Source organism: Oncorhynchus tshawytscha, linkage group LG30, assembly GCF_018296145.1.
Source record: "Oncorhynchus tshawytscha isolate Ot180627B linkage group LG30, Otsh_v2.0, whole genome shotgun sequence".
In the NCBI taxonomy this organism is placed as follows: domain Eukaryota; kingdom Metazoa; phylum Chordata; class Actinopteri; order Salmoniformes; family Salmonidae; genus Oncorhynchus; species Oncorhynchus tshawytscha.
In genome coordinates this window covers 29,939,919-29,957,234 of record NC_056458.1, presented here as the reverse complement: position 1 = coordinate 29,957,234, position 17,316 = coordinate 29,939,919, and the positions used below count along the sequence as shown (strand labels likewise).

At 42.5% G+C, this 17,316-nt stretch overlaps 2 protein-coding genes across 5 annotated transcripts in view; one reads left to right on the top strand and one right to left on the bottom strand.

Moving 5' to 3' along the window:
* Positions 1 to 11,668, top strand: part of robo4 (roundabout, axon guidance receptor, homolog 4 (Drosophila)) — a 45,984-nt gene extending 34,316 nt beyond the window's left edge. For 2 of the 3 annotated variants that reach the window (XM_024393770.2, XM_024393771.2), the window contains exons 12-19: positions 2,472 to 2,514; positions 2,697 to 2,812; positions 3,241 to 3,540; positions 3,644 to 3,745; positions 4,059 to 4,206; positions 6,452 to 6,676; positions 6,976 to 7,357; positions 10,061 to 11,668. In XM_024393770.2, the coding sequence (XP_024249538.1) occupies positions 2,472 to 2,514; positions 2,697 to 2,812; positions 3,241 to 3,540; positions 3,644 to 3,745; positions 4,059 to 4,206; positions 6,452 to 6,676; positions 6,976 to 7,357; positions 10,061 to 10,561 (1,817 nt within the window). In that variant the 3' untranslated portion in view covers positions 10,562 to 11,668. The remainder of the gene's footprint in view (positions 1 to 2,471; positions 2,515 to 2,696; positions 2,813 to 3,240; positions 3,541 to 3,643; positions 3,746 to 4,058; positions 4,207 to 6,451; positions 6,677 to 6,975; positions 7,358 to 10,060) is intronic. The other variant, XM_024393772.2, reaches the window with a different exon arrangement.
* Positions 11,669 to 15,878: 4,210 nt separating this feature from the next.
* robo3 (roundabout, axon guidance receptor, homolog 3 (Drosophila)) overlaps positions 15,879 to 17,316 on the bottom strand; it is a 131,097-nt gene continuing 129,659 nt past the window's right edge. For both annotated transcript variants that reach the window (XM_024393773.2, XM_024393774.2), the window contains one exon: positions 15,879 to 16,634. In XM_024393773.2, coding sequence (XP_024249541.1) covers positions 16,623 to 16,634 — 12 coding nt within the window. In that variant the 3' untranslated portion in view covers positions 15,879 to 16,622. The remainder of the gene's footprint in view (positions 16,635 to 17,316) is intronic.

Sequence of the window (17,316 nt, the reverse complement as noted above, 5' to 3'; positions counted from 1 at the left end):
AGAAAGAATTGGTTTTGGGGGTGACTAGAGAGATATACCTGCTGGAGCGTGTGCTACAGGTGGGAGATGCTATGGTGACCAGCGAGCTGAGATAAGGGGGACTTTACCTAGCAGGGTCTTGTAGATGACATGGAGCCAGTGGGTTTGGCGACGAGTATGAAGCGAGGGCCAGCCAACGAGAGCGTACAGGTCGCAATGGTGGGTAGTATATGGGACTTTGGTGACAAAACAGATTGCACTGTGATAGACTGCATCCAATTTGTTGAGTAGGGTATTGGAGGCTATTTTGTAAATGACATCGCCAAAGTCAAGGATTGGTAGGATGGTCAGTTTTACAAGGGTATGTTTGGCAGCATGAGTGAATGATGCTTTGTTGCGAAATAGGAAGCCAATTCTAGATTTAACTTTGGATTGGAGATGTTTGATATGGGTCGGGAAGGAGAGTTTACAGTCCAACCAGACACCTAAGTATTTGTAGTTGTCCACGTATTCTAAGTCAGAGCCGTCCAGAGTAGTGATGTTGGACAGGCGGGTAGGTGCAGGTAGCGATCGGTTGAAGAGCATGCATTTAGTTTTACTTGTATTTAAGAGCAATTGGAGGCCATGGAAGGAGAGTTGTATGGCATTGAAGCTTGCCTGGAGGGTTGTTAACACAGTGTCCAAAGAAGGGCCAGAAGTATACTGAATGGTGTCGTCTGCGTAGAGGTGGATCAGAGACTCACCAGCAGCAAGAGCGACCTCATTGATGTATACAGAGAAGAGAGTCGGTCCAAGAATTGAACCCTGTGGCACGCCCATAGAGACTGCCAGAGGTCCGGACAGCAGACCCTCCGATTTGACACACTGAACTCTATCAGAGAAGTAGTTGGTGAACCAGGCGAGGCAATCATTTGAGAAACCAAGGCTGTCGAGTCTGCCGATGAGGATGTGGTGATTGACAGAGTCGAAAGCCTGGGCCAGATCAATGAATACGGCTGCACAGTAATGTTTCTCATCGATGGCGGTTAAGATATCGTTTAGGACCTTGAGCGTGGCTGAGGTGCACCCATGACCAGCTCTGAAACCAGATTGCATAGCAGAGAAGGTATGGTGAGATTCAAAATGGTCGGTAATCTGTTTGTTGACTTGGCTTTCGAAGACCTTAGAAAGGCATGGTAGGATAGATATAGGTCTGTAGCAGTTTGGGTCAAGAGTGTCCCCCCCTTTGAAGAGGGGGATGACCGCAGCTGCTTTCCAATCTTTGGGAATCTCAGACGACACGAAAGAGAGGTTGAACAGGCTAGTAATAGGGGTGGCAACAATTTCGGCAGATAATTTTAGAAAGTAAGGGTCCAGATTGTCTAGCCCGGCTGATTTGTAGGGGTCCAGATTTTGCAGCTCTTTCAGAACATCAGCTGAACGGATTTGGGAGAAGGAGAAATGGGGAAGGCTTGGGCGAGTTGCTGTTGGGGGTGCAGTGCTTTTGACCGGGGTAGGAGTAGCAAGGTGGAAAGCATGGCCAGCCGTAGAAAAATGCTTATTGAAATTCTCAATTATGGTGGATTTATCAGTGGTGACAGTGTTTCCTATCTTCAGTGCAGTGGGCAGCTGGGAGGAGGTGTTCTTATTCTCCATGGACTTTACAGTGTCCCAGAACTTTTTTGAGTTGGTGTTGCAGGAAGCAAATTTCTGCTTGAAGAAGCTAGCCTTGGCTTTTCTAACTGCCTGTGTATAATGGTTTCTAGCTTCCCTGAACAGCTGCCTATCACGGGGGCTGTTCGATGCTAATGCAGAACGCCATAGGATGTTTTTGTGTTGGTTAAGGGCAGTCAGGTCTGGGGAGAACCAAGGGCTGTATCTGTTCCTGGTTCTAAATTTCTTGAATGGGGCATGTTTATTTAAGATGGTTAGGAAGGCATTTAAAAAAAATATCCAGGCATGAATTACTTAAAAATCATACAATGTGATTTTCTGGATTTTTGTGTACCTATGATAAAAATGACAGACCTCTACATGCTTTGTAAGTAGGAAACACTGCTGATTTAGCAGGTTATCAAATACTTGTTTTCCCCACTGTATATGATGTATAACTAGAGGTTTTACACCACAAGGTTGTATAGTAGCAGGCATGCTTTTACTTACATAGTTTGGTTTTTACGTTTGACTTTCTCATCATTCAAAGTAAATTCTATGTGAGAATTTATATTAAGGACACTTTAGCATCTATATCTTTGTAGTGATGCTATAATGATCTGGAAGCTCTTGCTATGGAAGTGTGTGCTTCTACATCTGCATTGCTTGCTGTTTGGGGTTTTAGGCTGGGTTTCTGTATAGCACTTTATGACACCAGCTGATGTGAAAAGGGCTTTATAAATACGATTGATTGATAGTGTTGAATGACAGGATTACCATTAACATCTCCAATGTTCCTGTATAAGCTGTGATACCTCATTGTGAAATAAACCAAGTGACTGTTACTCTGGGTTTTGCAGGTTTGTACAGGTTGGCCAGTGAGGACCTAATCATCAAACACCGGTAGGTGGAAGACCGTGTCGCTCATTGAAAAAGATTTCACTACTTTTTTGTTTTGTAATGTGTATGATATGATCTGATCCACTGTATGTGCCTCCTAGTTTTGCCATTTTAACCATACGCAATACATGGGATTGACTGATTTACTGACTGACTGATTGATTGATTGTCCTGCGTCTCTGCAGAATGGCGGCCCCAGACTCACCATGGATCTCGGGTGCGTGGAGACCGGCCCAGAGTGGCGAGAAGTACCAGGGCATGTGGGCTCAGAGCCAGGAGAACCCCGGCTTCAGGAAGACCAGTGAGTTTTGCTCTACAGCTTGTCTAGAATCAGTTCATCCTACCACAGTTCTTAATGTAAGCATTATGAGTTGGATAAAAAAGACTGGCCCTGGACCAGTTGATAATACAACTCGGTACTCAGTTAGTTTGCCCTGTGTGCTAAAAGAGTAGGCTTTTAACATATATTTTTTAGGTCTGAGGCTATTCATCTGCTACCTCTGCTATTCATTATGGAAGCTCAGTGAACCACCTCTGCTGTCTAAACAATACACTTGATCCATTCTGCCTCAGAATTTCTCCAATCTTAGATCGATAACTCTAAAATAATTCCAGCCACACAAGTGGATGCACAGCATTTAAAATCTACACAAGTGGATGCACAGCATTTAAGATCATTGAGGATAACAGATAGTGGTCCTCTTCTTATTCCATAATTGCCAATCACAGCCAAGAAGGACCCCGGCTCCCTGGACTCTGCTGTCCCCATCGTGCCCGACAGCTGCGGTGTCTATGGGACGTTCTACGTGGACCTGACGGGAAACGGCCTCAAGACCTTCAACAGCCCCACCCGATGCCCCAAGAGGCCCCACTGCCACACCACCTCCTCCTCACACTACTCCCAGTGTGGCACAGAGGCGGTGCGTACCGCTGTCAAGACCATGCTGGTCAAGAATGGACAGGCCCTGCCCCCAGCCCAGCCCAAGATGGGCGTGCTCAAGGAGTCATGGGAGAAGAATTACAAACGAGGTGATAGTCAATGCGGCCTTCTTAAATGGTTTTGATGTCCTTACTATTGGTTAACATCAATCTGTAATTACTTTTGAATCACAGACTCTGTGTCCTCCCTCAGAGCTCCATGCAGAGAACAGCGCCCCCTTGGTGTCATCGAGGAGCCAGGCGCTGGCTGTGAGGGGAGTGCCTTCCAAACAGAGGCTCAGCCATCTCCCATCAGGTAGTGTACTGTACTGTCATCTTACACCACTCATACCCTAAAGGCTTTTAATGCTCAGGGACAATTAGAACCAGTGTTTTCTCTGAACCCCAGGTATGTACGTTTTTGTTTTATCCCAGCACTAGCAAACCTGATTCAACTAATCAAGGGCTTGGAAATTAGCTGTTTATCTTAAATCAGGTGTGTTAGTGCAGGGCTAGAACAAATATGTGCACCCCCGAAGGTTCCCCCAGGAATGGATGGTACAGAACCACTGTCCTTGACAGTGTTGTTGTTGTGTTGACCTTGGTTCCTGTGTGTATTCTTCCTCCAGGTGGGCGCTCCGAGTGCGTCAAGCCCCTGGCGTCGTCCCGCTTCCTGCACCACTCAGCCTCACTGCACTTGGTGGACATGCTCCCCACCCCACCCCCACTGCCCATGGAGGACACCACTGACACACACAGCCTCACCTCAGAGGAAGAGTGAGGAACACACACGCATGCATTTACACACAAACATAACCACACCTACACAGACACCCACGCACACAGATCCACACACACACACACACACATCCAAACAGAGACACACAGACAATGGCAAGACTCCTCAACCCTGCTCCCCCACTCTCTGTGCAACTGTTCAAGACATCCTGCCCAAGTCTCAAAACCAAGGCTACTTATGTTGACTAACACTTACCACACACTTACCACTTACCACACATGACACATGAGAGAATACTCATGAAACTGAGCTCAATAAATGTACCATCTGTTACATCTTTCATTGGCTGTAGCATTATATTAATAACTCCCCTCTAGTGTGTTGATGATTGGTGCTCTCAGAGACATACTTCTGAACAATAACCAAGAATCAAAGGGTTCTTCCTTATGGACCTTGTATTTAGCCCCTTGAATCAATAAGACCAGTCATCTACACTACATCTGAGCACATATGAGCATCTATGAGCCATGTGTTTCTCACGCTCTGCCACAGGGCTCCCTTGTTTACTTCCTTTTAACCTCTTCCTGACACCAATCTATCACAGTTTCTCCCATTCCCCACTCTCTAATGAGCCACTGCGCTCCGCTTCCCTCCGTTTCCTCTGCCATTATAGTCAAACCGGATGGCCTGAACTGGTTTCATGTCTCCCGCTGGGGGAAATGATTGTACTTCCTCCCTGTTCTTAGCCTCGATGACAGGGCCTTGACACGGCTCATAGAACAGCAACCAACATGCGCCAATTTACATGACCATGAATGACATGGTCATTCATGGTCAACCACAGTTTTAACAAAGAAAACGTTTAAATTCGAGTTATAGTACGACTATATTCTCTTGCAAGGAATAGTACTATTATCACAAAATAAATGGGAATTTATTGTAACTACAGACGTAACCAAAGGTTTTGAGAATGACACAAATATTAATTTTCACAATGTCTGCTGCCTCAGTGTCTTTAGATATTTTTGTCAGATGTTACTATGGAATACTGCAGTATAATTACAAGCATTTCATGAGTGTCAAAGGCTTTTATTGACAATTACATGAAGTTGATGCAAAGAGTCAATATTTGCAGTGTTGATCCTTCTTTTTCAAGACCTCTGCAATCTGCCCTGGCATGCTGTCAATTAACTTCTGGGCCACTGATGCAGCCAATTCTTGCATAATCAGTGCTTGGAGTTTGTCAGAATTTGTAGGTTTTTGTTTGTCCACCCGCCTCTTGAGGATTGACCACCAGTTCTTAATGGGACTAAGGTCTAGGGAGTTTCCTGGCCATGGACCCAAAATGTCAATGTTTTGTTCCCAAAGCCACTTAGTTATCACTTTTGCCTTATGGCAAGGTGCTCCATCATGCTGAAAAAGGCATTGTTCGTCACCAAACTGTTCCTGGATGGTTGGGAGAAGTTGCTCTCGGAGGATGTGTTGGTACCATTCTTTATTCTTTGCTGCCCTTCTTGACACCAGGCCATCCTCAAAGTCTTCGCCTCACTGTGCGTGCACATGCACTCACACCTGCCTGCTGCCATTCCTGAGCAAGCTCTGTACTGGTGGTGCCCTGATCCCGCAGCTGAATCAACTTTAGGAGATGGTCCTGGAGCTTGCTGAACTTTCTTGGGCGCCCTGAAGCCTTCTTCACAACAATTGAACCACTCTCCTTGAAGTTCTTGATGATCTGATAAATGGTTGATTTAGGTGCAATCTTACTGGCAGCAATATCCTTGCCTGTGAATCCCTTTTTGTGCAAAGCAATTATGACGGCACGTGTTTCCTTACAGGTAACCATGGTTGACAGAGAAAGAACAATAATTCAATAATAAGAGGGACTTAATAAGAGGGACTTTGCAATTAATCTGATTACTCTTCATAACACTCTGGAGTATATGCAAATTGCCATCATACAAACTGAGGCAGCAGACTTTGTGAAAATGTATATTTGTGTCATTCTCAACTTTTGGCCATGACTGTACAGTACATTTAGGCAACTAAGCACAAAGTATAAATACCTGCATGATTTTCTCATACACTAGGGTTTAATCTTTTGCTTATACCTAATATAAATAAATGCTAATATTTGGGCTTAAAGGCCCAATCTGTGATTTAGCCATTTTGTTCATTCATTTATGATTCACAAGTTGATTATTGAAGAATATAACTTATAAATGTCTCATGAATTTAGTCTGAATTATTGGAAATTACCTTCTGAGCTTTATTTTTCACACCTAGGTCTAGCAGGTCCACTAAACTGATGGTGGATGACGGGTCTCACCAGTCTGTGTGTGCTGCGTCCGGTCTCCGTGGCCCCCCATCCAACACTACGGGCTTCCCCTCCTACAGCCGCCTGTCCACTGCCTCTTACTGCCTGTCCTTAGACGAGGAGCAGGACACGACAATGACCTCACAGGAAGTCACCCAGTACCTGGAGCTCAGCCCCAAGGCCGAGAGGCGCAGGTAGGTTTGCCATGGAAACCAAGGGGTGGCAAATAGAGGAGGGTGAGAGGGTTACTGTCAGAGTCATTGAGGGGCTGTGCTTTGACGCTATCTATTCTACTACATCGATTGATAAGGGCATTTAAAGACAACCAAAATTTTGGTCAGTAATATTCAATATTTGAATAGCCAGTCTCTTTATTAGTAAAATAGTGTTGGATATTACAATAATGTTTGTTATTTTAGTACAGTATTGCTTTACCGGAATCAGTAGTTTTTACTTCATTCACCTCTCATCTTACCTCACTTCCTGTTTCCAGCACAATGCCGGAGAATCCTCCTTCCTCCTCCCTGTCCCGCCCTTTCTCCCCCACTCCCACTTTGGGCTACATCTGTGGGCTCCTCCCCTCCGACCAACTGGAGGACAGGTTGACTGACGACCAGGAGTCCCAGTCAATGGGCTCTCGACGGGCCCGGCTCCAGAGCACACCCTTGTCGCTCTGCAGTGAATGGGAGGGCTCGCTGTGGAACGGCTGGGGGTCGGTGTCAGAGGGCAACATGGCTAACAGTGCCCGCACCAGCTTCATCAGCTCGTCGGACGACTCATTCATGAACGATGCCAACTTTGCCGGCGTGCTGGCCACTGTGGCCGCAGAGTCCATGAGTGGAGCCTCTTTCTCAGGCAAGACTACTAGAGAAAATGTACTCACACATTAATTATATTTCATACTTTAACAGGTTACTTGAGATTGAGCTGTCTTGTCACCAACTACCACTAGGTGGTGAACTCTTACCATACTGTACGATCCTAAAATGGTGCCTTGGAGTCAGATTTACAACAGATTCCTCTTTTACGTCTAGCCTCTATAGTTTGGTCATGATATACTTGTGTAAGAAGATTTTTTTGGTGGATGTCTCAGGCTACATCAGGGTTATGCTTATTCATTAATTGAACATTGTCTATAGTATTTTACAATGACTTTACAACTCATAAATGGAATTGTAGTTTATTCCCCCGGGTAAAGGAATTGAAAAGCAATTGACCACACGATCAGGTGTCACCAGTTTTCCTTTGTGTAGCTTATCGGCATGTTCTGTTTCCACTGGGGATGTAGCCTAGACTAGAGTTAAGCAGTGGTCTTGTATTCTGGGAGGACTACATGTGGGAAATGTCAGTGCTTGTGTGGCCACTGAGACTGACCTATGGGACAGATCGATGTGATTTAAGTGAGAGTGTATCTCACAGACACACACAGTGGAGTGTGTGTGTGTGTGTGTGCGCGTATGTGAGGTAGGGGGTAAACTCAGGATTCAGGGGTGGCTACTGCCGATTACTTAGGAGCTCTCAGCAAATTGAAGGCGCTAGCAAGTAATCTTTCTCAGACTGTCATTTAATTAATCACTGTCCTTTCTCCAAATGTGCATACGGCCGATTCAACTTTACTCCATTTGCCCAATTGTTATTTTTAATACAGGAGTGTTGCCACAGTGAAAAAGAGTCCTGATTGTGCATTATACAAATTGGATTGCTAAGTGTGTGTGTGTGTGTGTGTGTGTGTGTGCGTGTGTGTGTATCACATTTCTGTTATCATATCTATTTTATCATGATGTCAGTTGCCATGAATATCTCTCTGTATCATGGTATCAGTTAGCATACCTCACTTTATCCTGGTATCAGTTGTTATATCTCTCTTTATCGTGGTGTCATTTGTCATATCTCTGTATCATGGTATCAGTTGTCATATAGAGTACAGTCAAGTTTGGACACAACTATTCATTCAAGGTTTTTTCTTTATTTTTTTACTATTTTCTACATTGTAGAATAATAGTGAAGACATCAAAACTATGAAATAACACATATGGAATCATGTGGTAACCAAAAAAGCGTTAAACAAATATAAAATATGTTTTATATTTGAGATTTTTCAAAGTAGCCACCCTTTGCCATTACAACCTTGCAGACTCTTGGCATTCTCTCAATCAGCTTCATGAGGTAGTCACCTGGAATGCATTCAATTAACAGATATGCCTTGTTAAAAGTTATTTTGTGGAATTTCTTTCCTTAATGTGTTTCAGCATATCAGTTGTGTTGTGACAAGGGTAAGGGTGGTATACAGAAGATAGCCCTATTTGGTAAAAGAACAAGTCCATATTATGGCAAGAACTGCTCAAATAAGCAAAGAGAAATGATAGTCCATCATTACTTTAAGACATGAAGGTCAGTCAATAGTGAAAATGTCAAGAACTTTGAAAGTTTCTTCAAGTGCAGTCGCAAAAACCATCAAGCACTATGATGAAATTGGCTCTCATGAGGACATCCACAGGAAAGGAAGACCCAGAGTTACCTCTGCTGCAGAGGATAAGTTATTTAGAGTTACCAGCCTCAGAAATTGCAGCCCAAATAAATGCTTCACACAGTTCAAGTAACGGACACATCTCAACATCAACTGTTCAGAGGAAACTGCGTGAATCAGGCCTTCATGGTCGAATTGCTGCAAAGATACCACCACTAAAGGACACCAATAAGAAGACACTTGTTTGGGCCAAGAAACACAAGACACATCTGTCCTAGATTTTTGGTTTCCAACCGCTGTGTCTTTGTGAGATACAGAGTAGGTGAACGGATGATCTCCACATGTGTGGTTCCCATCGTGAAGCATGGAGGAGGAAGTGTGATGGTGTGGGGGTGCTTTGCTGGTGACACTGTCAGTGATTTATTTAGAGTTCAAGGCACACTTAACCAGCATGGCTACCACAGTATTCTGCAGTGATTCACCATCCCGTCTGGTTTGCGCTTAGTGGGGCTATCATTTGTTTTTCAACAGGACAATGACCCAAAACACACCTCCAGGCTGTGTAAGGGCTATTTGACCAAGAAGGAGAGTGATGGAGGGCTGCATCAGACGACCTGGCCTCCACAATCACCTGACCTCAACCCAAATTAGATGGTTTGGGATAAGTTGGACCACCGAGTAAAGGAAAAGCAGCCAACAAGTTCTCATGATATGTGGGAACTCCTTCAAGATTGTTGGAAAAGCATTCCTCATGAAGCTGCTTGAGAGAATGCCAAGAGTGTGCGAAGCTGTCATCAAGGCAAAGGGTGGCTACTTTGAAGAATCTACTTTGAAGAACACTTTTTTGGTTACTACATGATTCCTTATGTGTTATTTCATAGTTTTGATGTCTTCACTATTTTTCTACAATGTAGAAAATAGTGAAAATAAAGAAAACCCTGGAACGAGTAGGTGTGTCCAAACTATCAGTTGTCATATCTCTCTGTATCATGGTATCATATATTTATTTGTATTATGGTATCATATATATCTCTCCACATGGTGTCTGCTGGTGCGTCATGGTATCATGCATCTGTGTGTGTGATAACTCTAGTTTGGTTCTCCTCTCCAGACTTCTCTCCCCCGGCGTCGCCCCTCAGTGCCCTGTTCCCTCCGGCTCCAGATGAAGGAGCGGAGTGTTTCGGGGAGCTGGATCCCATGCCTGTTTGGGACTGGAGTACAACCTGGGTGGAGGAGATGGAGGCGCAGTACCGCGCCCAGTACACCTCCCAGGCAGATGCACCCCCCGCCTGCAACACCTGGGGGCATTGTCGTGCTGACCGTCACTGTGAGGACCGCCGAGCCAGTGGAGGGGGTAGGGTTTGAGGACGAGGACGAGGGGGTGGGTCAAGGACAACCTCACAGCCATGATTGGATTGATGATACGTTTTTTGTGAAGTCCATTTCAATGCCAAGACATGCATTTAATTTACTCATGATATGTAAAGTACTCATAGAAAATCAGGAGAAAAACTATGTAATTTTATGTTTCATTCATGAATTGGGAAGTGGCCTTTGTTTTCCTGTGAGTGGTTTACAACAAGACATGAGTAGAAGATGTAATTGGGAATGAAATGAAGTTGACCATTCAACCTCTCCCATCCAGACCACTATTGGTTACCTGAACTATGTTTCCCACAATACCTCAGGGCAGTCTCTCCCATGAAAATAGAATTCCTAGAATAGGCATCTTCTATTTTTATGGATCCTCCTCCAATTTGTGTTCTCCATTTGTCTTAACCTGGGATGGTCAAGAGTTTAACCGCAGCCAGCCCCAAAAACAACTTTTAAAAAGTTTGGAGTGTTATGATTTTAGTGGCACTATTACTGTAATGTAGTGCATTTAGTTTCTTCCAGAATCTTCCATGGGCCATGATCCTGCTGGTTAAAACAGACTGAACTGAACGCACAATGATGGGCGTAGCATTCAGTCTGGTTTAACCAGGCTATGATCCTACCATATTCGAGTGTATTGAAAACAACATGAGAGAATTTATACAGAACATTCACTGATCATTCATTTGCAATAGAATGTAAATATACGCAACTGATTTTATTTAATGAACCATGAACACTGTGACTTTCCAACCCATTTTCTGCCTCTTCTTTTTATCATCCTTTGTTCACAAAAGACGGTCTAAAGTTTTATCATGTTTTTCATTATTATTAAATGTGGTTTTGTCTCTATTGACTTTATAATGAGAGCTAAATATTTAAGTTGTTACACTAGAATTTGGACGATGTAGTTGTGTTCTGTTTCAGATTTAGTTTAATTTCTCTTCCCTTTGACTTCAAGCTAAACATTAAGGGCTGAGTCATGACTTCAGATGTGTGTGCATCACTCAACTTTTTCTCTCTCGCAATTCTCCCTTTGACATTAATACATGACTACATGACAAACACACTCCCATGTCAGAAGTTAGGATTTGTCCCTATGTACTTGTGTACCTAAATGTATACATTTAGCAATAAGTAGAATGTTTTTCTCATGATGTAACACTCTTCCTTCTGTAAGAATAGGTTCAGTAGGACTGGATAAATGTGTATTATTGGAGAGGAGGAATAATTATTCATTTGATATAAATCTTTATGCATGACTTAATAATACTATTTGAAGCATAACTAAGTGTCTTCTACTGTGGCCTTATTGAGAATAAAAACGTATACATTTCAGTCTGAACTTATTTTTGGTAATTCATGTTTAATCCAGGAAGTCTTTCTCAAGTAGCAGTGGATATTAGCCTGTGTTTCATCCTTGTCTTTCTAAATTTGCCAGTTGTTTGGTAAGACAACCACAAGTTGGCTTAAGCAAAAACAGACCAGCCAACCAAGACAAATTAATTATATTTTGAGACTACCAATCGCATTCTGTGGATCAGGATGATCTCCCGCAAATATTTTGAAACCAACTCAAATTACATCCAGTTCAGTCCGAATGTGACACTAAACCTTTAAATAAAATGTAATATTCAGTGGCATTTACAAAAGATTCTGTCCTTGTAATGTAGAGGATGTACAACAGGAGGGTTATATAACCATTTAAAATATATTATTAAAACGAAAGGAAAAGATCATCTTTGTCAATGTCTAACATTTTGGCTCCGCTGGTCTCAGATCACTGCTGATCGCTCTGTATTGCATCTCATATTTGGTTAAGTGTGTGTGTGTGTGTGTGTGTTTGTTACGCTTTGGTCAATAGCTTCTTTGTCAAGGAAAGAGTTTGCTGCCTTAGTCTGTATTGAGTTTTTACTTAGTGTTAATCCCCATTTCCCACTACCTCAAACAAATAAATGACATTACACAACAGTGTCTTCATCTTTCCTCGTATGTGTAGGCTACACATCCAGAGGGATTAGCCTTCATATCACAGTGCTCACTACCCCACGGCCATATGCTCAGCACAAAAAGCTACCAGTCCCCACTCCACCCACACACACACACACAAGTGTATGCACACACTTAATTCATGCACATTTGCACACACACACTCTTCCTCCCCCTACACACAAACACATGGTACCGCTGGGTTAGGCCTGTGCCAAAATGGCAGCTTTTTATAGCCTGTAGGTAATCCATTGGCCCGGACAGAGAACACAGAAACTGTGCCCCAATGTCTGCCACAAAGCAGACCTGGGTTCAAATATAATGTGCAATCTTTTAAATACTTTGAGTGTTTGCTTTAGCCTGCCTCGAGTGTCAAATGTGCGAGATGTATACATTTGGGAGTATTCTTTTGATTCCATTTCGCCATGCTTGCTCAAACACAGCTGCAGTATTTGAAATTATAAATAAAAAAAATTCAACCCAGGTCTGCTTTGATGCTTGTTTTGTACTTTTTACCTCACGTTCTTTCTGTTTTTATTTACATATCAATTTGTATGTCATAACTGCCATTTCACCAGAGGGATTAGGCATTTTTGGAGAAAAATTATATTATGCCATCTGTGTTTGGTCACTGCTTTCTCTAGAGAGTGTAACTTTGAATGAGAGAGAAGTAATCCAATGCTTCCTCGTGTATTTGGACTTGGATGTCCAGTTAGATTTGACTGGATCGTTGGACAATAATAATCAGTGGCTCTGCTTGTACAGAATTTATGACAAGTCATTTTCTTACATCCCACCTCTCTGGGCAGAGAATGCTGTGTACTGAATATAATTTCTGTGTGTTTTTGTGGGATTCCTTGCTTTCAAAGCACACCCACAACCATCTGGGCAGAGGGAAAACTGCAATTAAAAGTTGTACACTGAACTGTGACAAATGTATTTACAGTTGCATGTTAAAGTGACAATGATTTAACTAACTGGAAATCAATGTGGCACACATGGGCAATCCATATCCACTCTGCATGTCTGTCAATACTATGGAACCAGCTCACCTCCATCACACAAACCCACATTCAGTTGAAGTCGGACGTTTACCTACAGGTTAGCCAAATACATGTAAACTCAGTTTTTCACAATTTCTGACATTTAATCACAGTAACAATTCCCTTTCTTAGGTCAGTTAAGATCACCATTTTATTTTAAGAATGTGAAATGTCAATAATAGTAGAGAATTATTTATTTCATCACATTCCCAGTGCATCAGAAGTTTACATACACTCAATTAGTATTTGGTAGCATTGCCTTTAAATTGTTTAACTTAGGTCAAACGTTTTGGGTAGCCTTCCACAAGCTTCCCACAATAAGTTGGGTGAATTTTGGCCCATGCCTCTTGACAGAGCTGGTGTAACTGAGTCAGGTTTGTAGGCCTCCTTGCTCACACATGCTTTTTCAGTTCTGCACACACATTTTCAATGGGATTGAGGTCAGGGCTGTGTGATGCTGTGTGATGGCCACTCCAATACCTTGACTTTGTTATCCTTAAGCCATTTTGCCACAACTAATGCTTGGGATCATTATCCCATTTTCCCATGGAAAGACCCATTTGCGACCAAGCTTTAACTTTCTGACTGATGTCTTGATGTTGCTTCAATATATCCACATAATTTTCCTTCCGCATAATGCCATCTATTTTGTGAAGTGCACCAGTCCCTGCTGCAGCAAAGCACCCCCACAACATGATGCTGCCAACCCCTGTGCTTCACGGTTGGGACGGTGTTCTTCAGCTTGCAAGCTTCACCCTTTTTCCTCCAAACATAATGATTGTCATTATGGCCAAACAGTTCTATTTTTGTATCATCAGACCAGAGAACAATTCTCCAAAAAGTGGTGTCAAACCGTATTCTGGCTATTGGGGGTTATGTCGTGTTTGTTTCCTCCAGCATCTTCACAAGGTCCTTTGTTTAATCTCTAGGCCCTGGTTGATGAACGTGGTACCTTAAGTGGTGTTTCCTGTGCATTGTGTGATCAGAGGGACAGTCAACTTAGTGTATCTTCACATCTGACCCACAGGAATTGTGATATAGTAAATTATAAGTGAAATAATTTGTCTCTAAACAATTGTGGAAAAATTAATTGTGTTAGGCACAAGTATTGGTCAGACCCCATGGGAGCCTGCCTTCTGTGACCCAGATCTGGTCTGGACCAGATTAGACAGAAGGGTCCCTCCAGCTTCCTCTCGTATCTTCTCCTTTCTCTACTCTTCTCTTGAAACATACTAACTCAACCAACTAATGTTCAATCCCCAAAAGTTTACATTCATACATACATATTAATGTTATTCTGCTCACATTTCCTCTTGACTGCATACGGCTTTATTTGCGACCCATTTTGCATACAGACGTCTGCCTAAAAGTCAAAAGCATCCATCTCTTCTCTGCCATGCAATTAACATGGAAATTGGAATGTGACATGTTCGATGGGACAGGGGTTTTAATGACCCACCCAATCCCCAACTCCTCATCCTTCCATCTTGCTCTTTCTTTCTCAGGCTATTCTCTCTTTCTCTAGTGGGCGTTTCTGGCTTGACGCTGGCCTAATGAATGAGCTGGATGATTAATGGCAACAGGGGAGAAATGGGGGGGAAGGGGCCTTCCAGGATGCCATGAAGGTGGGAGATAAGTGGGGGTGAGGTTTGAGGGCGAGTCCTAGAGGCTCTTCCCTGTCTACAGTGTGTTGAGAGGACCTGTGAGCTAGTCTGTCAGCGATAGCTCAGTATATTTGGTTCTCAAGAGTCAATTCAGCGTTTAGGGATACATAAAGGTAGAAGTGCTTTATATCAGACGTACATCATTGTTTTGGGTAGTCTCTGTCGAGCTGAGCTATAATAGGTATATGAGTTGGTCTGAATATGTTAATTCAGAGACCTGTGTGTCTCCTGTCTTTGTCTGTGTTCCTTGTGACCTGACTTGCATAGTAGTGCATCCCAATTAACTACACAGAGAGCAGCCCCATTCCCACTCCCATTTGAATTACTCCTTGATCCAGCTCCTTGATCTGCAACATGCCTTGTTATTCCAGGGCACAACAGTAGAGTACAGTACAAAGACAACACATCGTGCCCTTTTTCAGTTCACTGCTGGGGCACAATGAGAGCACTCCCGGGACACTATCTTGTGTGTGTGTGTGTGTGTGTGTGTGTGTGTGTGTGTGTGTGTGTGTGTGTGTGTGTGTGTGTGTGTGTGTGTGTGTGTGTGTGTGTGTGTGTGTGTGTGTGTGTGTGTGTGTGTGTGTGTGTGTGTGTGTGTGTGTGTGTGTGTGGAACCTCAGGGTTGTGTGTGATGTCTCAGGTGGGCAGAGGAGAGGGTGCGTGTTATTTATTGCTCTGGGTTAATGCCCCTCACACTGGGAATTGCATTCTTCTCCATGCAGAACCAACCAGGTGGAATGTACTGTGAATAGTCAGAGGCCTCAGGAATAAAATAAAGAAAACATGACTTCAGCTAAACTTTTACATTTTCATTTAACTTGGAATGAAGTGGTGGGGGGGGGGTCAAAAAAGTTCCCAATTATTGTTCAACAAATGTATTTTATTGTATTATTACAAAACAACAAGACTACCAAAAAGTTAGTTGACAGAACAGATTATTTTGGTTCTTTTAACAGAATATGCAAGTCGTCGCACAATCGCAGCAACAGTCCTTCAAAAGTGATGGTTACAATCTTTTCACAACGTTGTCGGTCTGTCGGTTCACAACTAGCTTCCTCTGTAAAAAAATAAAATAAAATAAAACTTTGAAAATAATATTCTCATTGGACCACGGAGGATAGGGATCCAGAGAATGTGGACGAGGACCCCTGCAGGTTCAGCTGTCCGGCCGGCTGCCTGACATGAACACACTTTGTGCTTCATATTTGTTGTTTCTCCACCACAACAAGAGTGCAATAGTCTTTATGCTTTCCGAACGGTATACAGTTCTACAAAATGACGTTGGCACATTCAAGACATTACCTTTTTATACATGTGTTTTTCCTTATAAATACAATATACTTTTTCTTTCCCTTTATCCAGAGTCCACGTAAAAACAGCACAGCAATGGCTATTTGCAAATGAATATGGGCCGAGCCCGAGAGTCATAAATAATCATAATAATATAAAACAATTTATGAAAATCTGTTCTTATTCCATTGTTCTTCAGAAAGTGATCTTCATTTATTTCTGTTTGCTTTGATCGAAGAACGAAAATGGGAGGCATCAAAGGAACGTCGAACGACAAAGGTGTTTTGTTTTCTGCAAGTCTTCCGGTATCCACTTATCTCATTTCCTGCAACAGACAGACAGACGTGTCAAAATACGAATAAAAGGGGGAAAACACAGAAATTATTATCTGCACATAACAGTAAGGAGCTCTCACAAAGCATGTCTCATAAATTAAAATGGTAGTCTACATCGCTAGTTTTGAATACAACAACATGTATTTATTTGTCAATTTATTTTCAAAACAGAACCCATAACCAGATACAAAACTAAATGACAGGAGCTTAAAAACCCTAAGGAAGTACCCAATTGTCATACTTGAGTGAAAGTAAAGATTCTTTAATATAAAAAAATTGTATTTGGTTTTAAATATAATTAAGTATCAAAAGTAAATGTAATTGCTAAAATATACTTAAGTATCAGAAGTAAAAGTATGAATCATTTCAAATTCCTTATATTAAGCAAACCAGACTGCACAATTATCTTGTTATTTTAATTTACAGATAGGCAGGTACACACTCAGACATAATTTACAAACGAAGCATGTGGGGTTTTGTGAGTCTGCCAGATCAGAGGCAGTAATTTGACCAGGGATGTTCTCTTGATAAGTGTGTAAATTGGATCATTTTCCTGTCCCGTTAAGTGTAAAAAAAAATAGTACTTTTGGGAGTCAGAGAAAATGTAGCACATAAATGTTCTTTAAAATGTTGTAAAGTAAAAGCAAAAGTACAAAACCCCTATTCAGCTCT